The 27,972-nt window shown below is 48.0% G+C and overlaps 2 protein-coding genes across 10 annotated transcripts in view; one reads left to right on the top strand and one right to left on the bottom strand.

Annotated features, from left to right (window-relative positions):
- Positions 1–6,854, top strand: part of ACSBG2 (acyl-CoA synthetase bubblegum family member 2) — a 16,458-nt gene extending 9,604 nt beyond the window's left edge. For all 8 annotated transcript variants that reach the window (XM_018088684.2, XM_018088679.1, XM_018088678.2 and 5 more), the window contains 7 exons: positions 236–412; positions 967–1,148; positions 1,418–1,651; positions 2,227–2,444; positions 3,492–3,631; positions 4,466–4,712; positions 5,319–6,854. In XM_018088684.2, the coding sequence (XP_017944173.1) occupies positions 236–412; positions 967–1,148; positions 1,418–1,651; positions 2,227–2,444; positions 3,492–3,631; positions 4,466–4,712; positions 5,319–5,431 (1,311 nt within the window). In that variant the 3' untranslated portion in view covers positions 5,432–6,854. The remainder of the gene's footprint in view (positions 1–235; positions 413–966; positions 1,149–1,417; positions 1,652–2,226; positions 2,445–3,491; positions 3,632–4,465; positions 4,713–5,318) is intronic.
- A 560-nt stretch (positions 6,855–7,414) lies between these two features.
- The window catches only part of MLLT1 (MLLT1 super elongation complex subunit), a 30,613-nt gene continuing 10,055 nt past the window's right edge, over positions 7,415–27,972 (bottom strand). The window contains exons 3-11 of one of the 2 annotated variants that reach the window (XM_029964303.1): positions 23,888–24,031; positions 22,054–22,179; positions 20,237–20,782; positions 15,347–15,443; positions 14,450–14,561; positions 13,173–13,272; positions 12,882–12,953; positions 12,246–12,317; positions 7,415–11,419 (exon numbers count right to left, since the gene is read on the bottom strand). In XM_029964303.1, the coding sequence (XP_029820163.1) occupies positions 11,291–11,419; positions 12,246–12,317; positions 12,882–12,953; positions 13,173–13,272; positions 14,450–14,561; positions 15,347–15,443; positions 20,237–20,782; positions 22,054–22,179; positions 23,888–24,031 (1,398 nt within the window). In that variant the 3' untranslated portion in view covers positions 7,415–11,290. The remainder of the gene's footprint in view (positions 11,420–12,245; positions 12,318–12,881; positions 12,954–13,172; positions 13,273–14,449; positions 14,562–15,346; positions 15,444–20,236; positions 20,783–22,053; positions 22,180–23,887; positions 24,032–27,972) is intronic. The other variant, XM_029964307.1, reaches the window with a different exon arrangement.

Raw genomic sequence — 27,972 nt, 5'->3', positions numbered from 1 at the left:
CACAGCTCCAGCCCTTCCCTGGGTCCTGTCCCTGGTCCCAGAGCAGAGCTCAGTCCCTGCCCCTCCGCCTCCCCTCGGCAGGAGCTGCAGCCCCCGAGGAGTCTCCCCTCAGTCTCTTCTCGAGCTGAACAAGCCAAGTGCCTGATGTTGAGATCACAGGATGTTGTACCTGTGTGTTCTATGCTGTCCCTGCCTGGAAGGACCATCCCTGACCCCTCCATGGGTTCTGTTCCAGCTGACGTGGACAGCGGCAGTGGCCGGACGGTCCATCATGCTCACGGACCCCAAGGAGAGGCAGGAGCAGGTGATCAGTTACCTGCCCCTCAGCCACATCGCTGCCCAGATGTCTGATATCTGGTCAGCCATGACCTTTGGAGTGCAAGTTTACTTTGCTCAGCCAGATGCATTGAAGGTAAAAACTTAATAATAAACCTACACCCACCCACCTGCTCGTAGCTCAAAACAAGGCTGTGTTATCCCGTGGTTCTGAAAGCTTTGCTGACTGGGTTTACTTGCCCAGTGACCAACTGCCCCTGTTGGTTTTAGAGCCACTCTGACCTTTGCCTTTTGACTCTCTCCCAAGCCTGGGAGAAACTGAGCCAGCACTTCACAGCTGGGACCTGCTGAGTGTCTCACCTGACACCTTTCCCCGCCCCCAACGGCTGGTTGAGTAACAGCTTTGTGTTTGCTCTGCCCACGTTGCACAAGTTAAATCTGTAACACCACTTCAATCTGGGGCCTGAGAAAGGGATTCTGCCCCCTGTGCTGCATCAGCATGGACCCTTGCTGCCTTCCCAGTTTCCATTGGAATGCCCTGAGGGGTTCCTGTCTGCCGATGGCACTGCACAAAATGAGCAGTTCCTCAAAGCTCGTGGCAGAGTCCCAAGTTCTGGCTCATGACCGGTGCTGACCTGAAGTCTGCAGTGAAGCACTTCTAAAAATTGCATCAAATTCTGCTTGTCTCAGGGCAGCTTGGTGGAGACCCTGAGGGAAGTGAGGCCAACTGCTTTTCTGGGGGTGCCTCGTGTCTGGGAAAAAATGGAAGAAAAGATGAAATCCGTAGGGATGAAATCGTCGGCACTGCGGAGGAAAGTGGCCTCGTGGGCCAAGGGAGTGGGGCTGCAGACCAACCTGAAGAGGATGAATGGGTAATTATGAGCTGCAATTAAGGGATGCTCATGAGTGTTAGGAGAACTTTGCTATCAGATCAGGGATTATCTTCCATTCAGGGATTATATCCAACATAACAGGTCAGATTTGTGGGCAGTAAAGCCAAACTTTAGGGTGAGCAGCAAAGGCTGGAGGGCAAATAATTCACTGTTTTACTAAATAAACTAAACTGGGATGAAGAGGAAAGGAGGAAGGGAAAGAAGTTCTACTTGGAGGCTGAGACCTTGTGCCCATTTTCCTCCTCCAGGTATTCTGAGGTGCCGGTGAACTTCCGCCTGGCCAAACACCTGGTGTACAGGAAGGTGAGGAAGGCCCTGGGGCTGGACCGGTGCACCAAGTGCTACACAGGAGCTGCTCCCATCACCAGAGAGACCCTGGAATTCTTTCTGAGCCTGAACATTCCCGTGTTGGAGCTGTATGGGATGAGTGAGAGCTCTGGGCCTCACACCATCTCCCTCCCTCACGCCTTCAAACTCACCAGGTGAGACCAGGGCTGAAGAGTGGGGTCAAGGTTTCTCCTGCATCTAGCATGTCCATCTCTCCTCTTGCAGCTCATCCTGAGTTTTGCTGCCACTAAAGGGTCACTGGGGAGTAGGTTCCTTTGGCCACATCCCACAGATGGAGATCTGCCAAGGGCAGCAGCACCAGGGAGACTTAAATTGAACTTGGCTGGATTCTGGAGGAGCTGAGAAGGGAGGGAGGGGCTGGTGGGAAGAGGAAGAGTTGGTAACTCCAACCTACACTTTAATGGCAGTGAGGGTGTCTTTGAGTGGCTTGTTCAGTCTGCACAGTAAAAGTTTGCTGCCAAGGACATAAATCTTTTCATTCAGAGCTCAGGTGTGGAGAACAATGAGTGGAAAACCCTAGGTGTGTGAGCACTGATCTCTGCAATAACAACATTTGCTGTAGCTTCCCTTACATGAGCCTTTTAAGCTCCTTCCTGAAGCCAGCGTACTAAAAAGCTGCTGGGCTTTGTTCAAGCTCGAGAGGGTGCTGCTGTAATCTCGGAATTGAATTTAAAATCAATTATTGCCATGGGTCTGTGTTCTCTTGCAGCTGTGGGAAGGAACTCTCAGGCTGCCGGACCCTCATTCATAAGCCAGACAGGGATGGCATTGGGGAGATCTGCTTCTCAGGGAGGCACATCTTCATGGGCTACTTGAACATGGAGGACAAAACCAAAGAGGCCATCGATGAGGATGGGTGGCTGCACTCAGGTGACCTGGGCAAGCATGACAAAGATGGATTCCTCTACATCACAGGCAGAATTAAAGGTAACTCATCCCCTGATTTGGTTGTCTTGATGTTGTGCAGCACTATGGAATCACAGAGTTATTAAGCTGGGAAAGACATCATGGCATCCAGCCATTCCCCCAGCACTGCCAAGGCCACCACTAACCCATGTCCCCACATCTACACATCTCTTAAATCCTTCCAGGGATGGTGACTCCACCACTGCCCTGGGCAGCTGTGCCAATGCTGAACACTCTTTCAGTGAAGACATTTTCTCAATATCCAACCTAAACATCCCCTGGTGCAGGGGAGGCTCTGCTGGTTGTGTGGTTGTGGCTTGCACAGATTATTTCAATCCTTCTCCTTCTGGAGTTTCCACATGAATGTGGCTGCAGTGTGTCCTGTTCGGAGAATGGGGGAGAAACCCTTGGATTTCAGCAGCAACACTTAATGCTTTGTGGGCTTGTTGTGCCACCAGTTTCAGGAGCTTTGCTGGGTGACTTCCAAGGAAAACAACAGCTTAACCCTGTTGTGCAAGTGCCTTTTAGCAATGAGGTTCTTGGGACACTGCTTTGAGCAACCCCAAACAAAGCCAACAAGAAAGACCTCCAACCTCAGCAAATCTTCAGTTTCTGACAATTTGGGTGCCAGCTTAGGTGCCTGAGAGTCCAAGGTGTGTGTGCCAGGGTGCCGAGGGCTCATCCCATGTTCCCAAACTGCAAACACCTCCCGAGCACTGAGGCAGCTCTCGCAGGGCTGTGTGTGTGTTCATGGCTTCAGCTCCTCTCTCCTGGCCTGACTGGAGACATGGAGTCATCATTAAGGTTGGAAAAGCCTTCTAAGATTATCAAGTCCAACCATTCCCTCAGCACTGCCCAGACCACCACTAACCCATGTCCCCAGGTGCCACATCCACACATTCTTTTGAACACTTCCAGGGGTGGTGACTCTACCGCTTTCCCAGTCCTGGTGTGCTGCCTTCTCCACTCACTTTTTGATCAAGGAGACATGAAGGAGCTGTTGAGTTGTTTCAGATTGTGGGAAGGGGAGAAGCTCCAGGCATTAACCAAGACTTGACTGTTTTCCAGAGCTCATCATCACTGCGGGAGGGGAGAACGTTCCTCCCGTTCCGATCGAGGATGCCGTCAAAAATGCTGTTCCCATCATCAGCAATGCCATGTTGGTTGGGGACAAAGCCAAATTCCTGTCAATGCTTCTGACACTAAAGGTAATGGAAAACAGGGAGGGAACCCACCTGTGTTGCTGAATGTGATCAGTTCCAGGGAGGAAGAGGATTGTTGCACATTTTCGGTGTCTTGTGGAGACAGGAGGCTCCGTGGGGCACAGTTTGTTGTAGCTGAGCTGCAAAGAGCAGCTGTAACCACAGCAAAGTTGTCACTTGCTCAGACCACCCTGTTCAGGGCAACTTTCTGTGCCACAAAGGACAGGAAGAAAGAGAAGGAAAAGACCTAAAAGTGAGGCTGAAAAAGGAACCCTTCTGCTTTTCTCACCCGCTTTAGTCTCTCCCAAGCAGTCTGAGCAATAAGCAGCTGTCAGGGATTGCTTTGTCAGACTCTGGCTTCAAACTCCACCAGGACATGTCCACGGTGGTCCCACACAGGCTTTGCAGGACAGTGGGAATTAGTGAGACTTAGGATCAACAGCCTCACCTGGGGTAGGAGATCCGAGCCAGGCCCTGGAGGTGGCCCTGCTGTGCTTGTCATGGTTCTGTGCTGTGTGTATTGACTGTGGGGTGCAGGGAAGTGAACTGTGGCGCAGAAAAGGTCTGGAAAAAAGTGATTAACTTTAGATAGCACAGGAGGGATTTGGCAGATGAGCTCTGTTTGGTCCTTGGCATCAAGGTGGCTGTTGAGCAGGCAGAGCTCTGAGGTTTATCCGTGTTTTGTCCCAAGTGTCCATTGGCTGCCAGGGTTTGGATGAAGCTGCAGGGGCTGGTGGAGTGACAGCTGGGAGCAGGGTGGGAAGGCAGCCGTGGCACCATCCCAGGGCAGCGTTTTGGTGCTCAGCAATACAAAGGGACCTGTTGTGGCTCATCCTGCAGTGCAAGGTGGATGCAGAGACAGGTGAACCGGGGGATGAGCTCACTCCAGAGGCTCTGGAATACTGTCAGAAGCTGGGCAGCAAGGCCACAAAGGTCTCTGAAATCATCAGCAGCAAAGACAAGGCCATCTACGCCGCCATCCAGAAAGGCATCACAGCGGTCAATGAGGGAGCCACCTCCAATGCCCAGAAAGTCCAGAAGTGGGTCCTTCTGGAGAAGGACTTTTCCCTCTTCGGTGGAGAGCTTGGTGAGTGATGGGTGAGGCATCTGGGGTCCCCCCCCATGCACCCCTTCCTTGGCTGTTGAACACCAACATAACCAGGACCCCCAAAACAGAGCTCCCCATGGCCTTTCCTCACCGAGGCTTTTCCATGTTGCAGTTTGGGGGGTGGGATGAGTTGGGATGAATTCCCACCTTTGCCCAGCAGCACCAAGCTGAGCTGTGCTCACCTTGTTCTGAGATGCCTCTTGCAGGATGATGGAATCACAGAATGTCCTGAGCTGGAAGGGACCCACAAGGATCATCCAGCCCAACTCCTGACCCTGCCCAGGACACACCAACCATCCCCCCCTGTCCCTCAGAGCGTTGTCCAAACGCTCCTGGAGCTCTGGCAGCCTTGGGGCCGTGCCCACTGCCCTGGGGAGCCTGGGCAGTGCCCCAGCACCCTCTGGGTGATGCTGTGCTGCTCCTGTTCACGGGGAAGGAGGGAGGGAGATTCCATTAATCCCAAAGACAACTTTAGAACTGGTCACTGTCCCTGTGTTTCATCTCTCCCTCCAGACTTGCTTCAACCCAGTGAAGATTTGTGCTCCCTATGGCTCCCTCTCCATTAAACCTTGTGATTCTCCACAGGCCCAACCATGAAACTCAAGAGGCCAGTGGTGGCACAGAAATACAAAGCCCAGATTGCTCAGTTTTATGGAGATGTGGACACTCCCAATGGGGAGACCTCGGCCCAGCAGTAACCCAGAGGAGATCCCCCAGCTCCCCAGGAAGGATTCCCTGGATTCTGTTGGAATAAAGAGGCTCTGCCATCATGCAGCCCCTCGGCTCGCTTTGCTGTCCATGTTCTGGCCCTGCCCTGCAGTGTGGTGAGCGTGGTCATGCCCATGTTCTCCTTTGTCTGTGTTCCCTGCTGAGATATATCCCAAATACCTCAGCTCTGTTATTTTTTATTCCCATTTTTATAAGGACAATACAATGTTTACCTTCAATCCATGTGACATGTTATGTTTTAACCAAAGTTTTCTTTTTTTTTTTCTTCTTGAGCTGAATGTAAAGCAGGAGCTGTAAATCAGGAGCTGCACTTTCCCTGCTGAGGGAGAAAGGCAGATTCCATTTCCCAGCAGTGTCCTTGCTCCCTCCCTCTGCACGCTTCCATGCATGCTGGTGGCATCCATGTCATTTGAAATCTCTTTCCCCACAAACCCTGTCTGAGGTGGCAAATGCTGGGTGACTGCACCCAGCAGTGGAGTTGGAACCTCTCATGGACTGGGTTTGTCTGTGCAATATTTTGATGTTTTTTTAATCTTTTTTTGAGTTATAGTGAAGCCATAAATCGTACCATTGAAGTAGGATCTATGGCTGGTGTTCTGGAAGTGATTTACTCCAGGGACTATTTATAAGGCTTGTGTACAATGTGTGAAATCTGTCTGTATCTTACAATCTAGAAATGTCGTGGTGTCTGAAATGGGAAACTCCAGAGTGGGGGGTGGGTGGACTGAGGGTTTGTACCTGTGCTTGGAGAGAGGACACAGTGCTGGGAACCCAGTGGTTCTTTTGAAGGTCCGTGATCAGCCATCCCAGCAGCTGTGAAGGTCCTTCCTGTGGGATTCATTGGCTGTAGGACACAGGATCAGAGACCTGAAAAGCTGGAGGGAAGTACCTGTAACCAGCAGCTCCTCGTGGGTCTCCTCTAAGTGGTTCTGCAGGGCTTATTCCAGGCTGCCCCATGCCCAGGAGGGCCTGGGAATCCCAACAGCAGATGAAGGATTGCCTGTAAAATGGGTTATTTCAAACCAGTAATTCTCACCTGGACTCAAGCAGGACAGCCCAGCCCTGATTCCAAGTAACTCTTCCCGTGGAAAAGGAGGAGCAGTGGGAGGTGGTGGGTGCAGGTCAGGTCAGAGCAGCTCTGTGCTGGTTCACGCTCTGGCTGGGCTGGGCATGGACTGGACCTGGGCACCTCGGGGGTGGGTTAAACCCCAAAGTTTCTCTGATCTGGGCTCAGGGAAATTCCTCCTGCCCCTGTAGAAGGGGTGGGAAATGCACTACTGTACCTGCTGCTTATGCCCTGTAACGTGTGTTCGGAGCTGTTGGATTTGCTGCGTCTCCAGTGTTTGGAAGAGGAATGTGTAATAAACAAACTCTGCAGTTTGTGTCTCCTGACTCCTCGGTCATTCCTGGAAAACACGGATCTGAGGGCCTGGGGCACAGGGCGGGGAGCAGCCACGGGCTGGGAGAGCGGGGAGAGGTGCAGCCAGGGCTGCTGCCTTGGGAATCCTTGAGGCTGGAGCTGCTCCTGGGGCAGCCCAGGGCTGTGTGACATTCCCACAGTGGGAAGGGGACGGAAGGTCTCACCCTTACCCTGTGCTGAGGAACCTGTGCCAGAGCTCTGGGCCCAGGTTTGGGCTTGGGACAAGGTCTGGCATGTTCTGGGAGCAGTGGAGACTCCCCCAAATCCCATGGGAGCAGATGGAGAGCACTTGCACCTCTCCTGCTCTGGCCTGTTTCCCCTCACATGAACCACCATAAAGTCCAGTGTATTAAGGGACATCAGAGCCTTCCCCCACCATCCTGTCCTTAAAACGATTCCCTTTTCCTTAGCTTTTCACCTCCCCCTGCAGCCAAAGGCATCACCAGCTTTGGTGCTCCTAATGGGAAACATTTTCCATGAGGAGGTGCCACAGTGTCATCCCTGGAGAAGCAACACAACAACCAAAAACCACTTGAAGTTTTACTTTTCCATCTTACTTTATTTCACTTTTTCTAGAAAATTCCTCCATAGTTCCACAAATTTAACAAAAAGTTTAAAATTCAGGACCAACAATCCTGTAACGTATTACAAACATGAGTTTTGTTGGTTTTTTTTTTATTTGTTTTTTAAATCTTGCAGTTAGTCTTGGGCCAGCTGCATTTCTTACAGCTGAGTGAAGAACTCATCTCCCAACACAACTTTTAAAATCCTCAAGTGACGAGGTATTTAATACCTCGGCTCTAGGCAGAAATACAATTAAAAATTCTCTAGAAGTTGAAGTACTTACATTTTTTCTTTAGGAGTGCAAACTCATCTTGTCAGTTTTTGATGGCTATTTCATGCCCCAGGGAAGCCACACCGAGTGATTTGGGTCCTTTTGAGCACTAATACCTGTCCAGGTGCACCAGGGGTGGCCACAGCATCACCCCTGGGCGAGCAGAAAGGAGCCTCATCCGAGCACAAGGGGCTCCAGTGCATCCCCAATGGAAAATCCGTGGAACCAGAGCGACTCGGGCACCTCCAGAAGGGACGTTCCAACCTCTGTCACCATCAAACACATTCCAAGATCTGACAAAAAAACCTCCTTCTGGATTGTTGCATCAATTGCTTGGCTGGTTCTGATGCTCCCACTGCACCCAGCGATCCCACGGGTGGCAGAGTCATTGCACTTCCATGGATTCAGCCTGACCGCAGCCGGCCTTGCTACCTACGGCTCCCAGACTCCGACTGGACTTTGGCTCCAGCCTTCCTTCCTTTCCTCTTTTTTTAATTTTTCCTCTTTTAATACATGTCAGTAATGAAAGCCTCAAGGCTTAATACACAGCAGACCAGGACCCAAGACAACGCTCCCGGCCCCTCGTCTGCCCTTGGATCTGATGGCCAAGGACGATGAGGAGCCGAGTCCTGATCTCACCTCCAACACGATTCAACTCACAGCAACTCTGGAAGCCTTCAGGGCTGAGCAGCACCTGTTTGTGCCACCAGCAACATGATGAAGGACATGAAAAGTAACAGAGTCCTGCCTGTTTTCCTTGGAAAAACCATTATGGCTACAAGTCAATTTGGGATTTTCTTTTTTTTTTTTTTTTTTTCCTTTTTTTAACAACGCAAGCTACGACACATCCTCGAGGACCTGAAGCAATGCCTGCAGCAGCACTGCCCCCTCCTTCCTAGAGTACAATAATCCATCCATGCTCTCAAGAGTGACACAAGAACAAACACTTTATCCACAAAAACCTGTACACGGCTTGTTCAGCACAGCGTTCAGCCAGCCTAGAGGGAATCTACACAGGGAACTCCAAGGGGACACAAGATGAGGCCCAAATCTGACCATCCTTTGCTTGTAGAGTCATTCCTCCTGTGCTCCCCAACGCTACTACATACCCCAAAAAACAACAACTCTGTAGAACAACTAAGTACTTGCAAGAAACCTTTTTAGTAACAAATCAGCATGTGCACACAATGGAGAACTATTGCTGGGGGACAATCCTACCTCGGGTTCTCAGGGGGAATTATAAACAGTCTAAAAAAATCCACGTGTAAAATACTTCTTATGAAAACCAAACCAAAGCCCTCTCAATGCTCAGCAGATTTCACCAAGAAAGTCACTTCCAGGACAGGATGATGCCATGGCCGCGAGCCCTGGGCGCTTCCAGCCACATTCAGGAACATGCTCCCACATGTGTTCTTGGACTGGTTGGGAGCTGGGTGACCATGTGGATGTTGACTGGGAAGGGGCAGGAGGGAGGTGGCACCTCTGGTCCCCCATGGGGCACCTCTGGAGGCCGTGGATAGTCCCAGAAGTGCTGCGACACAGAGCTGTGGGAGCGACAAACCCCGCTGGAGTCAGCAAAGAGATCTGAAGCCACCACGGCTGCTCCTCTGCTTTGGGGACAGGACTGTGCCACCAACCCCCCCTCCCATGGCAGTGCCAGGGAGCTCAGTGTGGGGCACAAAGCTGCCTCCTCTGTGCCACAGATCCAACAGAGACATGAGGGGTTCACAAGTACCCACCACAGGGTCTGTGGCCACCATCCTCCACCATGGCACATCCCAGCTCCTGCTCTTCCCACTGTCCTCCACCTCCTCAGGGTTCCTATCCAGGCTTGGCATTGTCCATCAAGAAAGAAAACAGCTGAGATCACTGGTGTGACAGGGTTTGCACCTGGCATGAGCTTGAATTTTTACATATATATATTATGTGTGTGTGTATACACACACAATGACACATGAAAGGTGGTACAATGACAAAATTAATGGGAATCAGGTCAACATGACCCAACTCAAACAAGCTTATCATCATATTGCCACTTCAGTTGATTAGTTGCAACATTTCCATGATAAAGAAAGGGGGTAACCCAAAACAAGGGACAGCAAACCTGGAGCGGTGCAATCCCCCCCAGGATCACCGCTGCTCCCTTGCTGCCTGTGCCCCATTTGGCAAAAGCTTTACACCCCCCCTTGGAAAAAATGAGCAATTCCTTGGAAAATACTGAATTTTAGGGACCAGGAGCGTAACACAGCTTGGATGGAGGCAGCGGGATTCCTCTGCATCCACCTGGACAGCACTTGGAGGTCAATACTAGTTTGACTAGAAATATAGGAGAGGTTCTGGATTAGTGTTTATGTTTCCTGCCTTTTCCTGCACAGGCAGAGGGGCGGCAGAGGGAGGAGGAAACAAACCTGACTCCACTTGTGTTTTTACATCAGCATCTCCCAGGTGTGTCCAAAGACCAAGTTCTCCCTTGTTTTGGTTTTCCCAAAGTACAGCCACTACTATAGGGGCCACTGTAGGAGATTCCTCTTTGAGAACACAGGACAAAACCAAATCACGTGTTTTGGCAAAGTTATCCAAAACTGACAAATGGAAAAGACGAGGGGTGAGCCCCTTCTGAAGCGTGGGATATGTGGAGGTTGCTGTCCAGCTTCCTTACACTACAAATTATCCACAAGAGGCAACTAACAAACGAGTCAAATCTTATTAAGCGCCTTCTCCTGCCAGAGCCATTAAAAAAAACAACAGAAAAACACACCCTTAAGATCATAAGACCCAACTAGGCCCTTCTTATACATACAGTACATACATATATATAATATATATATATAAAATATACAGCTTACAGTTTTGGAGTCCTATTACAGTTAAAGCAGACTGAAAGGAGTGGGACTTTGTTTAGGAGCTCAGATCAACAAACAAGACATCTCCAAACCCCAGTGGGAGACAGCAGATTCCAGAGGCCTCTTCAGCGAGCACAGGGAGCTGGGGGTCCTGTTCCCACTGGGAGCTGAGTTACAGCAGTGCTCTGGACTGAACTGCGGCAGGACCACCGGCAATTCCCAGCCGGAATCCATCCCCTCTCCTCTGCAGCAGACCAGCAGGATCCTGGGAAGCCTCCTCTGTCACCAGTCTCTTTGTAAAAGCCAATCTGGCTTGGCAGAGCTGCAGGGATCGGGACACACAGGGGCTGCTCCCGAGGTTTGGTGATGGAAAAAACATCGTCCACACTTCCTCGGATCTCAGAGACGCCTGAAAATGTGCTCTTGAAACACGAGTTGCTTGAAGTAAAAACCAAAAAAGGTTTGTGCAGCGAAGTGCAGCTCGTCTGCTCTGCCTGGGGCCTGGCCCAGCCTCCACACGAAGCCAGGGAGGGCAGACTCAGCAAGACGGGCACTGGTTTGAAGCCTACGAGAAAGTGCAGCTGGCTGAGCGTTCCTAGAGCATGACTGTTCTCTAAGGCAGTGCTTCGGGGGAGGCAGGAGGATAAGAAGGCCTAGTTCCATGGGTTTTCCTGGTACCAATGAAGGGGGTTTCTGGTTTCAGAGCAGCCTGCTTCCCTCAGGCCAAGCGTCATGTGGCCACCGCCTCCAGGTAGCTCTGCAGCTTGCGGACGGTCGTCTCATCCAGGGAGAAGAGGTCAAAGTCAAAGGTTGTGTTGGTGACGTTGAAATGCCCAGTTTCCTCAATGAGATTCACGATCTGGGCAGGAAAGGGGACAGGAAGGATGTACAGAGACCTCACCAGGGGTAGGCACAGCAGAGAAAGCAGGTATGCAGAACCCACCCAGTCCTCTCCCATCCCTTTGGGACAGCCTCAGCGATGAGGATGTCTCGCAACAGGAAGGGAATTCTCTCCCAAAAAAGCAAAATAGCTCCTCCTGCATGCCTGACTAGCTCAGTCTGGACAGTGACGTGGGCATGTTTCTTTCCTTTTAACCACAGAATCGTGGAATATCCTGAGCTGGAAGGGACCCACAAGGATCATCCAGTCCAACCCCTGGCCCTGCACAGACACCCCAACAATCCCACCCTGTCCCTCAGAGCATTGTCCAAACGCTCCTGGAGCTCTGGCAGCCTTGGGGCCGTGCCCACTGCCCTGGGGAGCCTGGGCAGTGCCCCAGCACCTTCTGGGGGAAGAACCTTTCCCTGAGATCCATCCCAACCACCCCAGCACAGCTCAAGTCGTTCCCTGGGTCCTGTCCCTGGTCCCAGAGCAGAGCTCAGTGCCTGCCCCTCTGCCTCCCCTCAGGAGGAAGCTGTCAGTCAGACCAAGCTGTCAGTCAGACCAGGAGTTCCCAGCTCTGGGACCACTGCCAGGATGGAGAGTGAAGATGCCCACATCACACTCCTGTATCTTTTCCAACAAAAGCATCACATCCACAGCTGATTTTTATATTTTTTTCCTCCGTATTTCTGCTTTCAAAGCAAAGCAGACCTTCTCAGGAAGGGTCAAGCATCCCAGGGGTCTGACTGACACTCTTGGACACACAGATTCCCAGGGAACAGCAGGTGTCAGGGATCTGTACCTGCTGTAGCACGTTGCGCTCCCGGAGTGCCATGAGTCGCCTGTGGAGCTCCACCAGCTCATCTGTGTAGGCCTGCCCAGGAACAGAAACAGTGACACGCGTGGGGTGTTTGAAGGCTGCCCAAGGGACTTCCCTAGTGAGGATCAGAGGAACTTGAGGCCCTTTCAGGAATGTTCCTATTCCAAATTTTTCCCTACAGTGGGAAACGCAGGATTTTTTATACGCTCAACATGTTAATTGTTTTAATATAAGACTGGTTTGGTTTGTCTTTTTTTTTAATTTTAATTTTATTTAGGCAGCCAACAATAGGTCTGTATCAGCAAAGCTGAACTCATTTAACTCACAGAATCATGGAACTATAGAATGGTTTGGGTTGGGAGGGACCTTAAAGCTCTTCCCATTCCCACCTCCTGCCATGGTCAAGGACAGCTTCCTGGCCTTGGGCAATTCCAGGGATGGGGAAGCCACAGCTTCTCCTGGCAACCTGTGCCAGGGCCTCCCCACCCTCCCAGCCAAGAATTTCTTCCTAATATCCAATCTAAACCTGCCTCCCTGCAGCTTAAGGCCATTCCCCCTTGTCCTGTTACTACATGTGGAAAGTCCCTATCCAATAAAGTCCCTCTCCACATGACACACCTTGTCATACGTTCCCTTCTTCAGGATCTTCTCTGGCTTGTTACAAGACTCTGGGCTTTTCCTTCCAGATGCCTGAGGGTAAAAAAATCCCCAACATTAGGGACCAAAAGCAGCTCAGACACCAGGGTGGTGTCATGGCTTGGGCACAGAGCACTGAACAGGGAGAAATGACCTGTCTGAGGAGCACAGTGAAACAGGGAAACTTTGGTTCAAGAGAGAACTAACAGTGCAGGAAGCAGGCGGGCAGAAAGCAGGGTTGTGTGGGGAGGGGGATGTCATAGGATGTCATACCTTGTTGTTTGCTGGGGGCAGCTTCTGCCCGGGGGGCGGCTCTCGGCTGGGCGGGCAGGAGTCGGCGCTGTTGTCACTGTCACTGTCACTGAGGCTCAGTCTGGAAAACCACCAGCAGAGAATGAGCATCCCCAGGGAACAGGAACCTCACCCACCTGCCACCTGAACCCCACAGAGCTTGTTTAGCATTCTCTTATTATCATTCTTTATTATTCTCTACTTTATCACAGACTGCTCCATTGTCTGGGAGAATCGGTCAGTCTGTGATTCCAAGAATCCCAGTTTTCCCAGCTGACGTCATCTCCCATTCCCTGGGCAGGCAGAGCAGGGAGTTTTAGCTACATTACAGCCAATAGTTAGTTCAACTCTGTCATACACACATTCCCTAGAACAATTCAGTACCACTTGATTTTCACAAGCAGCAACTGCTCCTTTCAGGAATTCATCCCAAGATCACCGAGTACCTGCACAGCAGGCTCAGCAACACTGAGCACAAAAAATGCTCTTAGTGTTGCTGGTGTGACCTTTGAGATTTCCTATTTATTCTCATTCTTCTTGTGGCCCCACAGATGTACCATGGCAGGTATCCTACCTGTGATGAGCTTGGAAAACTGTCTAAAAAAACACCCTCCCAAGTCTCTCCATTCCTGTTTAGACAAAGTGCAATAGTAGATATTTGTTTTGGTGAACACCAGCATCACTTGAAATTTGCAGTTGCTATGTGGGCCAAGCATTCGGGTTAAAACATTCAGCCTGAGACTCTGGGTTTTGGCTATAACAGCATTTCCTGAGGGGAGAAGGATGAAATTCAACTATTTGCAAGGACTGAAGCAGGAAACAGCTGTAGCTGAGTCCCAGAGGAGGGGAGTAGAATTGTCAGTACACATGGTGGGCACAGACTGACTCTTCTGCTGTGTCTGTCACCAGCAGCTAGAGCAGCACACACTTGTCGAATCCCTGCAGATCAAAGGTGTCACACTCCATTCACTCAGCAGAGATCTGAGGGTGACAATGAGGTGAGTGTTTGAAGGGGCTCACTCACTAACAGCTGCCAGCCCAGCCCAGCCCTTCCCAGTGCCTTCCTCTCTTTGAGCTCCTCACCCCGCTCTGGTCTCACCAGCCCTGTGTCCTCACCCCACGCTAAGTGACCACACATCTGCCCTCTCACACACAGCTCCATCCTTTGATTCCTCTCTCTAAATGGAGGGCACCCAAAAATACCAAACACGAGAGGACAAAAAGCCAAACAAACATCTTTCTTCCGGATTTGTTACCACCTGGAATCCCGGCTGACTGGGTTTGCTTTGACTGCTGCCTCCTCCCCAGAGGAACTGTCGTCATCATCTGACTCCTCCGACTGCAGATCCTCCACCATGGAGCGCAGGGGGCCTGGGGGCACAAGGGAGACAGGAATTCAGCACCAGGACACATGTAGCAACTCCATCCCAGCTACAACCTGGGATAATTACTGAGATACATCCCAGATTTCCCAGTGAGATGTCACTGGTTTTATCTCTTTGCACAAAGCTGTTGGTAAAGGACACCGTGTCCCAGGCTCGAAGCTAAAGCAGAGCTGGCAAACTTTACAACTCCCTCCCCCCAAATCCTCCCACTCCCCTCCCAAATGAAAACAAAAGGACACATTTTTTCATGTGTTTGGGGCTGATTTAAATGCCACTTGAGACAGTATTTGTAGCAACAGAGCTTTTGCTACAGTTAGAACAGCTACTATTGCCACAGTTTATCTCTCTGGGTTATCAGTGGAGGAATCTGAGAAAGGAGCTATTCCACACTTGCAAAGTGATGAATGGTACATTTATAATTTTTAATAAAACATAGATGAGGTTGGAGAACTGTTCTGGTGACTTTACAGATCAGGCAGCAGCAACACATTTATAAACCGAGGCAGAAACCAAAGCCAACAGGGAAAGAACCAAATCCACAGGGATTCCCTAGTCATAAATTAGCTGCCAAAAGAAGAAAAATACTTGTTCATGATTATGTTGTGATACTATTGCCTTTTCTTGCTGAAGCATCACAGCTCCAACACATGGCTGCATGCAAGGAACTGTATGAACCTTACAGAGAGTACTGAAAAAGCAGATTTAATTCTCTTGAGCCTTTTAAGGTTACGCAAGGGAGGTTTTAACAAATTGTTATTTCTTGCAACACACCTTGACTGTGGTTCTGAGACGGCTCGAAATCAGAGTCAGAGCTGGAGTCGGAGCTGGAGCTGGAGTTGGAAGGGCTGGACTGGACAGACTTTACCCCCCATAAAAGGGAATAAAAGAAAAAGAATCTTAATCTTTCTAATCCAGAAAACCAGAGCACAAAGCACAGTGAGAACAGGAGAAGTGGAGCACTCTACCAACATCACACAGCACTGAATGCAGTTCTTGGGATTACAGAAGTGTGAGGGGAATAAAATAAAAAAACCCCAACATTTATGAAAGTTTGGCAGGATGCAGTTCAGCACTCCTGGGAGCAGCATCAAGGGCTCCCCCCAAAACCCTGCAAGCCACCAGTTCCAAATAACCTCAAGTGATGAAATACAGCAGCTGAAAAATGTTTAAGTGAAAACCCCTTACTGTGAAGTGGAAAGATGATCAGCACAGAACCCAGAACAAAGCCATCTTTATCAAAGCCCTCTTAAAACATGTATTTATTATACCCACCAACTTTCCTCTGAACACCTTGGACTGGTCACTGAACATGGAATCATAGCCATGGAATGGTTTGGGTTGGAAGGGACCTTAAAAATCATCTCGTTCCACCCCCTGCCATGGCCAGGGACACCTTCCACCAGCCCAGGTGGCTCCAAGCCCCGTCCAACCTGGCCTTGGACACTTCCAGGGATGGGGCAGCCACAGCTGCTCTGGGCAACCTGTGCCAGGGCCTCCCCACCCTCACAATAAAGAATTTTTTCTCAATATCCCATCTAAACCTACTCTCTGTCAGTTTGAAGCCATTCCCCCTTGTCCTGTTACTCCAGACGCTTGTAAATAGCCTCTCTCCACCTTCCTTGTAGGCTCCCTTCAGTTCCTGGAAGGCCACAATTAGGTCATCCCAAAGCCTTCTCTTCTCCAGGCTGGACAATCCCAATTCTCTCAGCCTTTCCTCATAGGCAGAAATAGATGTTTATCCTAACTAGCTCAATTGACTCAAACCAGTTGTTTTTACACCAATTTCAAATTTGATTGTGAAAACATCCCAGTGACCAGCTAAATAAACTCTTGTGAACCCAACTCCTCTGTCAACATTGGTCAGAAATGCCAGGAACATCCTGTGCAGTAAGAGGGAATGAAGAGGAAAATGAACTATTGAAAACAGCAGCATCCAGACAAGGAGTTTGGGTGCTCCGTGTGCTGTTAATCGTAAATCAATATTAAATCAGACACTGTATAGCGACCACCTGCGTTACCTTGAGGGGCCGCCAGGGGACAGCAGAGGCCACGGCAACGCCTTCGGCCCCAAAACGGCTCCTGAAATCCCTCAAAAGCATGGGGGGGGTGGTACTTATCAGGTTCTAGAGATTCTCAACGGACTGTAATATCTTGCCTTTTTTTTTAAGTAATTCTATGGAAATTAGCGTTTCAATTTCACTGCTTCATTCCCAGGAATCTGTCTGTTACTTCCACTACCAAATCCTGATCCTATTGAAGAATCACACATTCTCATTGATCAATCAACTTTCTCACAGGGAAGGTTAATGCTATAAAAACAACATGAAAGGTAGAAAGAGGCACATCAGCAGCTCTGGGCACTAGAAAGTGTAAGTGGAAGCAGGACTTTCTATCCCAATACCAGCCTTCCCTGTAATTTATCACAGAATCCCAGAATCATTTATGTTGGAAGAGACCTCCAAGGTTATCCAGTCCAACCTGTGACTGATCCCCCACATTGTCCCCCAGCCCAGAGCACTGAGTGCCACGTCCAGTTGTTCCCTGGACACCTCCAGGGATGGGGACTCCAAATCTCCTTGGGCAGCCCCTTCCAATGGCTGACCACCCTTTCCAAGAAGAAATTCCTCCTGATGTCCAACCTCAACCTCCCCTGGCACAGCTTGAGGCCGTTTCCTCTTGTCCCGTCCCTTGTTCCCTGGGAGCAGAGCCAGACCCCCCTCCCCCTCCGGCTCCCCCCTCCTGTCTCAGGAGACTGAGAAGGTCCCCCCTGAGCCTCCTCTTCTCCAGGCTGAGCCCCCCCAGCTCCCTCAGCTGCTCCTGCTGCTCCAGCCCCTTCTCCAGCTCTGTTCCCTTCTCTGGAAACTCTCCAGCCCCTCAATGTCTTTCCTGGGGTGAGGGGTCCAGAACTGGACACAGCACTCGAGGTGTGCCCTCCCCAGTGCCCAGCACAGAGGGGCAATCTCTGCCCTGGTCCTGCTGCCACCCTTGCCATCACCCAAGTATTGGCAAGGGTTTCATTTATTACACTGTAAGAAGAGGGGGAAATGTGCCAAAAAGGGTATTACAATCCTCAGGAATGGTTCAGGAGCAAAGGAGAATAATTTAACAATTCCCATATCAGATCTACTGGCATATTGCAGCAGCACTGGTTGTTTAAAGAAATCACAATATGAGAGCAGAGAGAACAGGTTGCCCAGAGGAGTTGTGGCTGCCCCACCCCTGGAAGTGTCCAAGGCCAGGTTGGACAGGGCTTGGAGAAACCTGGGCTAGTGGAAGGTGTCCCTGCCCATGGCAGGGGGTGGAATGGGATGGATGAGCTTTAAGGTCCCTCACAACCCAAACCATTCTGGGATTCTGTGAATATGTTCAAGCTGAGGGAGCACAGCTCCTATGTCTGACCACAATCTTACATCCCTCATTCCTGATAATCTGCAGCTCTTCCCTTAAAATGATTTAACAGGATGCAAGAAGCAGAAGTTGGAAGTTTTAAGGATCCTGTTTCTCCTTTTGCCATTAACCCCATGGAGCTCTTTCAGGCACGAGGAGGATCCAGCTGGACATGCTGTGTGCTCTGGCTGCAGCGACTGTCACCGGGATGTGACAAAAGCACACGTCGACAATGGAAAAAAGCAATCCTGCCTCTCATCCCAGCCTCTCCCTTTTGTCAGCGTTCAGGCAGCCAAGCATGAGGCCAGTTCAGGGAACTGGACTTGATGAGGGAAGGGAAAAAAAAAGGGGAAAAGAAAAAAAGAAGAGAAAGGACAAGTAAATGCTGAAAAAAAGTTGAAATGGCATGAGAAATTCCTTTATCCCACTGCAGACCCTGGAGCTCTCAGGCCAGGAGCAAGGCTGTTCCTTAAGATGTCAACCCGGAGCCTTCAAGGAGCTGCAGCCTCGGAGGTTGTTGCACAATCCCTTGGCTGCAGCAGCAAAGCTGATTTAAGAGTTTCCGGGCCCTGGTCCACCTCCAGCTGCTCCTTCACTTTAGTGGCTCCGCACACGGCTCGGCTGTGCCAGGACAAACCACGGAGCAAAACGGCAGCACTGGGAGCAAGGAGAGCCCCCAGGGTGGGAAAGGAACTCCAAGAGGCTGCTTTTATGCAGTTGGGCCCCTGAGCTTCAGTTCCACAGAAACCAAAGCAGCTCTGACTGGCAGCTGCCATGACTCCAAGTATTCCTGCCCTCCTGTCCCGGGCCAGCACTCCAATCCCTCTATCCAGCATCCAACAGACACAGGAGCTGGTGCAAGGGAGGACACGGAGGCACGGGGAGCTCAGGGGGCCAGGACAGGGCTGTGGACCCAGAGCCACAGGCTGTGGTTTCCTGAGACACTTGGAGCAGCACTATCAGCTTTCAGCTGCCTTGGATCATGAGGGGATGGATGACACCTAAGGAATAATGAAGTACAGGACACTCAGGGATCACCAGAGCACAGCGAGGGCCGTGTATCTGGAACTGGAATGAGGGGTTTGCACTTCAGGTATAAAGCTAGAAGTGGAGAGGAGCTGCCTCTTCTAATGCCCAACCTACACATTTCATCCATCTGGGAAACGAAATCCTAAAATCCCACAATGCTTTGGGTTAAAAGGGACCTTAAGGCTCATCTCGTTCCACCCCCTGCCATGGGCACGGACACCTTTCACCAGACCAGGCTGCTCCAAGCCCAACCTGGCCTGGAACACTTCCAGGGCTGTTATTTCTCTGCAGAGTAACTGGAATTAACACTTCCTCAATAAACTCTTGTAGTGGGAATCTTGCAGAAAAAAATCCTTCCTGATATAAATACATCAATACTTGCTGCATCGCAGTGCTGATTAAATCCTAATACAAATTGTCCCTACAAGATTTATTCCAGTAAAACAAATCTTTCTAAAAGTGGTCAGGAGGAAGCAGTTCCAAAATTCCAGTGACATTATCCTGAGAATCCTATTACAAGATATATGGTTTCTTTGTAGCAAATATTAAATATACAAGCAAAAAGAGTTTGGATTTAAGTTGTGTCTTTCCCCTCCTACATTTTTTTTTGCCTTCTTTTGGAAAATATTCTTTAGAAGACAGAGGATGAGGAATGTTCTTAGTTGTAAAAAAGAAAAAAATATTTAGACAGCTTTTAAAAATAGTAGCACAAGAACATAATTTGTTTTATGTTTTACAACACAATTTATTTAGATTTGGTGGCATGTGGTTGTATTTTGAGCTTCAGCCAATAGCGCATTTCTTGCAGGCCATGTTAGGAAGAGGGGCTTTATTCACATTTTAATACTGTTGCGTACAAAAATGAAATTATTTCCTCCTTTTCTGAATTAAGACCACATTCAAACCCATTATGTTATCATAAGCAGGTAGAAAGTCTCTATATCTACTGTAGCTCTGTAAATGTCACTGCAAGGGATGAACCTTAAACTCTGACTTTTAGGTAATTCTGCCTGCAGATAAATCTAAATAAAAGCATGTACCTGAAACAGGAGGTAAACCAGGTAGGGGGAATGAATAATACTGACAGGATTCTCCAAAAGGAGTTTTATTTGAGGTACAACCCAGGCTAAGCATTTACCAACCTGCTTCTCTGTCTCCTCTGAGAGAATATTTTTAACATCTCTTTCAGGCAGGGATTTAAACAGCACCTTTCCAAATTCTGATAAAGGATACATCCCTACTCACCTCTGACTTGAAAGAAGTTTCATCCTCTGAATTTGACTCCTCCATTTCCACAGGCTTTTTGATCTCCTTGGCCTCGCTCTCGGATTTTACCTTCTCCACTTTGGCATTCATCTTCTCCTTGGTTTGTTTCTTCTCTGGATATGAGGAAGACGAGGTTCTGGGAGATGTCCCCAGGATGTTCTTCACCCCTTTGGAGCTACTCTTTTTTTGTTTTTTGGCACTAGGCTTTGGTGACTCCACATTGGAGGGCCTCTTGCTGGAAGACTTTAACTCCGGCTGTGGCCCCCCCTTTGGGGAAGTGTTCTCCAGTTTGGTCTCCTTCACGGCCAGTTTTGGTTCCTTGAAAGCAGCTTTTGGAGGTGCCTTCTCCTCCTTAGGCAGTTTGTTCTCAGTTGGTTTTCTGGAGGAGTCCTTCAAAGGCTTGTTTTGTTCTCTCTCAAGGTCTTTGGAAGAGTTTTTGCTCTCAGAGTCTTTCCTGGGCCTCTCTCTGTGCTCCTTGGTGACTTTGTGTGGCTTGGATGCTTTGCTGCTTTCCTTGTTTGCCTCCTAAAATTCAGCAACAGAAAACATGTAAGCTGAATATGAAACTCTGCACAGAAGGACAGAACACATCCTCATAAATCACATGGAAATGGTTGTTTCCTGCAGAAATCCACCCACTGATCCCTGCAGTGCTTCTCTACCTCCAAGGTAAACATCTACACTTCCCTAAAGCTGATGGACACAAATGGACAGTGGGAACTGTAACATCTGCTTTACCATGGTCCTGTTCCTTTCCAGGATCTATAAAAGGTCTCGAAACACCTGCAGAAGTTTAGTTCACATTTAATCTGAATGCAAACACACATGAACCTCTGAGGGAAACCTGGAGGAAGGGAGCAGGAAAATACTGTCTCTTTAGCTACTGGCAATTTTCACCAGACCTCATGTCAGAGCCCTTTATTTCTCTGATGTCTTCTATGTTTCCTAATCCTTCAGCCCTGACCAAAATTAAATCAGCCACTAACAGGTAAGTCATCTTCATTCCGTTTCATAACATCAGAAAGCAGGACTGAAGTGCCAGAAGTGTTTAGAGCCCCAAAGAACATGGATATCAGAATTGAATTACAGTGTAAAATGAATTGTTGTTAATATCTGAGACTGCTCAGGCTGATAAAGTGCATGTAGTCTGCTCCAAAATACCACTGCCTGGGGATTGTTTCTCCCATGTAGAATTATACAAAAATAGCTTCAGTACATAAGTGGAAAAAAAGCAAACTTAAGGTTCTTCAGAAGGCTCAGGAACTGGCTACTGCTGGATGCAAACAATCAAATCTGGAAATCACCAGTTTGACCAAGTGCAGCATATTTTATGTTCTTTATTTACAGCACTGCCTTGAGCAGTTGTAAGGACAGAGGAAGGGCTGACTCTCCTCTCAGCCTTTCTGCAAAGAAATGCAGGCACTCAGAGCAGGGCTGGACACGGCAGACAGTGAAACATCCACAGAATTCATCCTCAGCACCAGGGATACAATCAGAGAGGATTTCATCCACCTTTATCTGCTACAGCAGACCTAGAGGAAGATACAATTCACCAAAAATTCCCACTCTTGGACATGTAATTTTCTTTTCAAAACTTCCCTGGAGAGAAGTCTATCAAATCATCCAAAAAAGTCTCCTAAATTATGGTAAGTTCCAGACCACTGGCTCCTGGGCTGCAGAGTACAAGAAGGTTTCAGAATTGGAAGCAGCCAGAAACAGCTGCTAAACAAGCCCTCAGCAGCAAGCCCTGAAAGACGTTTTCACCTCAAGGTGACCCAAAAGTGTGCTGCACTGACCTTCGACCCATGGGAGGGTTTGGTCTTCTTGGGATCAGAGAAGGCAGAGAGAGGTATCGTGGGTAACATTGGATAGTCGGGACTTGGCCTTGAAACAGTTTCTGCTCCTTCTGGCATTACCATTACCTGGGGATAAAGAGGAGAGAAATTATGTCTAAGGAAAGTCTCATGGACTATTAACTATTAACACATGATTATGTTAAGCCTCTTGCTCAATTAACACACCATTATTCATCTTTTGAAGGGTTCCCCCCCTGCTTAAAGGCCATAAAAAGATATTGTCTATGGAAGGCTCAGTTTCAAGGCAACTCCTCAAACAGAGCATATTAAACCCACTAAAAATGAAAGGCAACACGCAATATCAAGTGTCTTTCCCAAAGGGAATGCCAATACTCTGAGCACAGGGAAGGCAATAAAGCTCTGGACAAGACCTGTGTGTTCTGCTGTAAATGCTTTTACCCTGAAAAAGGGTAGTGAGATAAATCTGGAAGGAATGAGCAAGACTTCACTGGTTTAGGGGAAGCTGAATTGAGGGGAAAAAAGAAAAATTAAAAAAAAAAAAAAAGAAAAACAAAAGAGCAGGGCTTGTGCCTCTCCCTTGACAAAGTCTTAACACCAAGCACTGAGCTCCATGGAACAATTCCCTTCTTACCTCCCCTATATTGTCAGAATAATTCTGTGGAAAATTTCCACTAGATAAACAGCATCAAAAGTGGTTCACAGTTGAAATACTTCAGTACACAAGGAATACAGTAATTACTGTGAAAATCCTAGAAAGCAGATGATGTTCCAGCCCTCCTAGGGCTGAAGTGAGCACCTTTCCCTGTGCCCAGTACAGAGAAGCACTGGAACAGCTGGAATACCTGCAGCTCCTGAGATATACTACTGACCATCTTCCCCACAACTTTCTGACTTTTCCAGAAGAAAATTCTGCCAACAGTTGAGACCATCCTGAATAAAATCCTTGAACAGAACATTGTGCATTACCGCATAAGGGGGTATCTCAGAATACAGTCAGAATTATGGAGTGGTTTGGGTTGGAAGGGACCTTAAATATCATCTCATTCCACCCCCTCCCACGGGCAGGGACACCTTCCAATAGACCAGGTTGCTCCAAGCCCTGTCCAACCTAGCCTTGACATCCTCTGGCTGGTTAAAAACTTCATGCACTTTGTGGCTTGCACTAATTTGCTCAGATTTGTAGTTATTTGAGGATCATCCTTTAGTCTATCACTGCATGCTACTTCTCCAGAGGTAAGAGTTCATCCACTGTAGGAAACCATATCTTATTGTGCCTTCAAGGGTATAGCTATTTTTATCTCCCACACCTGTTTTCACTTTACATTCTAATATTTTTCATTAATTTTTTATTATCTAAGCCACAAGCAGCTGATCCCAGGTTTAGGGGACATTTATTGACCAGGAAGCACTAACGATTAAGCTAAACAAAATGAGCAAGGAATAGGCTGGAAGTCTCTCCCTTTCCTTGAGCTTTTCTGTCCTGATCCAGCTCCTGGCACCAGGAAGGTCCCAGATAACTGATGGACAGCCTGCACCATCCACAGCAGATCTCTATTTCCAGAGGGGTTTTAAGTGCTTTGATATTAATGGTCACATTTAAATTGAAAAACGAAGAGTCACCAACCACACCAGCAAAGGGTTGGTTCTGCTTCAAGTGCTGCAATTGTATAACCAGGAGTGAAAGCTGGCTGGGTCATCCTTTAGATGAACATAGAAAACTGCTTGAAGCCTGAAAAAGAAACCTCAGAGCAAAACAAGCTCACTCCACAGTTTAGCACAACCTCTTAGGATCCCAAATCCCTCTGGCACTTACCCCTCCAGCCCTAATGAGTTTGCGCCTGAATTCCTTGGTGGGGTTGTTGAAAGTCAGTTTCTCACAACGAAGATGGTTCACAGGTGGGTTTCCCTCCAAATTTAGGAACAGGTCATATGTGAAACAAACCTTTTTCGGCTCCTCCTAAAAACAAGAAAGACTTTGGGAGACCGGAAGGAGTTTGGCAAGCAGAGTAAGGCTGAGGATCCAAACAGTCACTCCTGAAAATCCCAAATAAACCACTAAGTGTTGTATACATGGAGTTTTTCATCATGAGATCAGAGAGCTGGAAATGAAACTATTTGTGCCTGAAGTTAACACAGTGCTCAGCAGGAACTGAGGCATGAAGCTTCCCACTGCAAAAGTAACACACAGGCATGAATTTTGAGTAAAAATTGTCTATTTAAAGCTGTTCAAGCCTTCCCAGAAAAGCAGATTCACAAGGTCTACCCACTATTCTGTTTTCCCCAAAATTCAGATCCTATCTCCTTTGGGAAGCAACTTTTAAGTATCAATATTAAGAAAAGCATAATCCTTTTTTTTAGAGAAGGAACAACTTCTGAACTCCCAGGATCTCTGTGGGTACCAAGAAAAGATTAAACACAACAGGGAAAAGGATGACTTGGTTTGCAAAATCCTTTTCAATATGCATATTGCAGAGGCTGAATGGGAAGATATCCCAGGCTTTTGAACTTTTCCAAGGGCACTTTCACCCAAGCAATCCCGAGTTTTTGTATGCACGTTGGGGATCATCTGCGCCTCACTGCTTCTGTTCCACCTGCTGCATCTGCAGCACAGAATGGAACAAACCTCCTCCTTTTTTTTCACCCCCCCCCCTCTGAAACTGCAAATATTGCAGGCTGCTTGTGTGTTACAAATACCCACAGGACACTGCCTGGTGTTCTCTTGTATTCCAGCCTGGAAAGTAAATGTGGCAAGAGAGACTCTCCTGCAAAGCCCGGTGAGCCCGGCAGTACCCTCTGTGTTTCCATGAATGCTTCCCACATGCCTCATTCACTGCGCAACATCAAGCAGCTGCACAGCAGCCTTTTCCAGAATTCATATCCAGCAGCTCGATTTCCTGGTGCAGTTGCATTGTTGGATGGGAACAGACGCCGCAGGCTCCCGGCCCGAGCTCCATTAGATTTGCTGAAAATAGGTTAGAGCGTCAAACGGCTTCGGACCACCCCGATCCCTGCTGTTTGCTCCTGCTGCAGAGGCCATTTCTTGGACAAACTACACCTCTCAAAATACAAAGGGTGGTAACTACACCTGATTTACACCAAAATCAGCGCCCTGAGCTTATCTGGGAGTCAAGGTTAGTCCTAACCCCCAAACAGGCATCGAGTCTCAGATTAACGTGCTACCAACACCAAGGTCTTCAGAGCTTCTCTTGGGACAGTCTTGAAGAACCCACCCCCTCCTAAAAGGGCTCAGTGTCTCCCCAAAGGGTTCAGTGGCCACTAAAACAGATAAATGGGAAGAAAGAGAAAAAACCCTTGCAAAATCCACTGCCCTGTCGTTTCCCTCCCTTCCATGACCATCCTCATTAACAGAATCATTAGCGAGCTCTGCGTGTGTGCTCACTGCAGTTCAAACAGCAGCTGCACAGGGTCTCTCAAAGTCTAATAAACTGAAATGAAGGATGAATAGAAACCCAAATGTGGCCTAATAATGGTTTCTAAAATGCTTTTCCTGGTTTACAAGAGAGTAAATAGATCCTGAATATATTAGCAAAGGCAGGTTTTGGTCAAAAGCTGTTTTGCCACCCCATTACCAGCTCTGCTTTGGCATTTGTTTGCTTTCTGAGCAGGGCAGAGGCAGTAGATTCCTCTCCCTCTCACCTTAGGTATCCCATTTCTTGTATAGACTCACGAGGACAGAAGCTCCCAAATATTTATTGTGTCTCTGTTGAATTTTTGTAAAATTAAGGCGGTTTTTCAATGTGATTTTTCTCCAACTCCTGCCCTGGGAAGGAGCCCCAGCCAAGTGTCCTGATCATTAAAATCCCCTTTGTATCCCCCAGGCCATGAAGAGCCCCCCAAACCCCCCCCCCCAAGTGAATAGTTGAGATTAGAGCACTCCTAAAAGAACCACCACAAAAGTCTCAAAGCAAAAAGCTGCAAATAAACATTCTTTCCTTTACTGCCCTCACTGCCCAGCTAATGATTACAGCTCAAGCCACTCCAAAGCTTAATCCATCCGGTCCCCCCTAAAAGGTTCTTCCCTCCAAACAACCATCAAAGGGGGAAGGGGGGCGGAAGACCAAGGGAAATCTCTCTCAATTGACCTGGACCTACCCATCTTCTAACTTCGAATGGAAAGCTGGGCTTGAATCCACAGTGCCACACTTCAAAGCCTTTCTAAATACTATGTTGGGATCCACAAATCCTGCTGTTTGGGGCTGCAGCATGGTGTAGGTGCTTTCTCACCCTACAAACTTTGGTTCAGACAGTCCTACAGCATCACTTTACCTACTCCTGCTTGAGCAGCAACTACACACACAAGCCAGGCTTTACTCTTAGATGATTCCACCTTCTGATATTCAACCCTTGACATCAACCAGTAAAACTGAACAGGGGAGAGCCTTACTTTCTCTGGATATTCTGTTGCTCCCTGAAGGGCCTTACTCCCAAGAAGAGCTTTAAAAAGGATGCATCACATCCATTTCTAACTGGTAGATATCAGCTATTCAGATTTAAAATCCAATAGTCAATTTGGATATGAAATGGTTAAGCTGGTACAGGGAGGGGGGATCTCTCAGCAAGGTACCTCAGAACCTCACTTTGCATCTGCCCCTTAAATCTCAGGATGCCAGAGAAGTAAACTACGAGTGTGGATCACAAAGCCAGGGCCAAGCTTTTATTTGCAGCTGCTGTAAACTTCCCTTCATCCCATGAATCCCCCTATTCCACCTCCAATCTCCCAAGCAGGGTACATTAGGTTTTATTTTTACTGCTTCCTGTCTGCGCCGACCGCCACTGTGCTGTTACGAGCACTGAAGCTGCTTTATTTTCCCTTTGAGTTCTCAAGTAATGGGTTAAAGTTCTTTTGGCACTTTTCTTCGTAAAGAGGAGGAATTTTTCAAAGTCTTTTGTTAAAATTTCCTTGTCTTGTTTTTAAGGCAGGGTGTGCCCTTTGCCACTTAACACAAATCAAAAGGATTTCACTGGTAGTGTGCGCATAAAGCTCATAAATCACTTTTAGAAAGCCATAAAACAAAATTATCTACAAAAAAAATCTAGCACACCAAGGAAGCAGGCTCATGGTTATTCAATAACTATAACATCTAACACCACTTCCCTTTTGCCATAGATCCAGCCTGACAGAGTCATTTATCCGGAACGTCTGTATAAATGAAACCCCCTTCCCAGGCTCGTACAACCCGTCTGACTGGTCTTCCACCCGCTTCCAACTGAGGACATTTAAAAGTGAATAGCCCAAGATTCAGTTTTTGAAGCAAGTGGCCTTGTGTTCCACTCAGGAGACCATGAACCACCTTTATCGTTTCTGTGATTCTTCAGTGAAACAACAGGGAACAGCATTTTGGACTTTCCCCGCATCAGAAATAATTGTCCACTTGAAAATTAGGTGTTCCTGATATATGTTTGTACTCACTAGTCCAAGACAAGCATTTAATAATCTCCTAATTCTTACAAATAGATGATATGATGCTGCATGGCCAGTGAAGCTACTGTGTTTGCAAACTCATCCTTGCCAGGCACTACAAATTTATATATCTTTTTATATAATCATCTATTTATATATTTTATACATCTCTATGTACTTTATATATATTATATTTATATGTTTTATATATAATTTTTATATCTTTTTAATACACGTCTTATATATACATATATATTTTTAATATATACATCTTATATATACATATATCTTATATATACACACACACACATATATCTATACACACACACACACATATCTATACACACACACACACACACATATATCTATACACACACACACATATATCTATACACACACACATATCTATACACACACACACACACATATATCTACACACACACACACACACACATCTATACACACACACATATCTA

The sequence above is a fragment of the Manacus vitellinus genome, unplaced genomic scaffold, assembly GCF_001715985.3.
Source record: "Manacus vitellinus isolate BGI_N305 unplaced genomic scaffold, ASM171598v3 scaffold_107_pilon, whole genome shotgun sequence".
Taxonomy (NCBI): Eukaryota; Metazoa; Chordata; class Aves; order Passeriformes; family Pipridae; genus Manacus; species Manacus vitellinus.
Note: the sequence above shows the minus strand (reverse complement) of the source record. Positions and strands in the feature narration are given on the sequence as shown.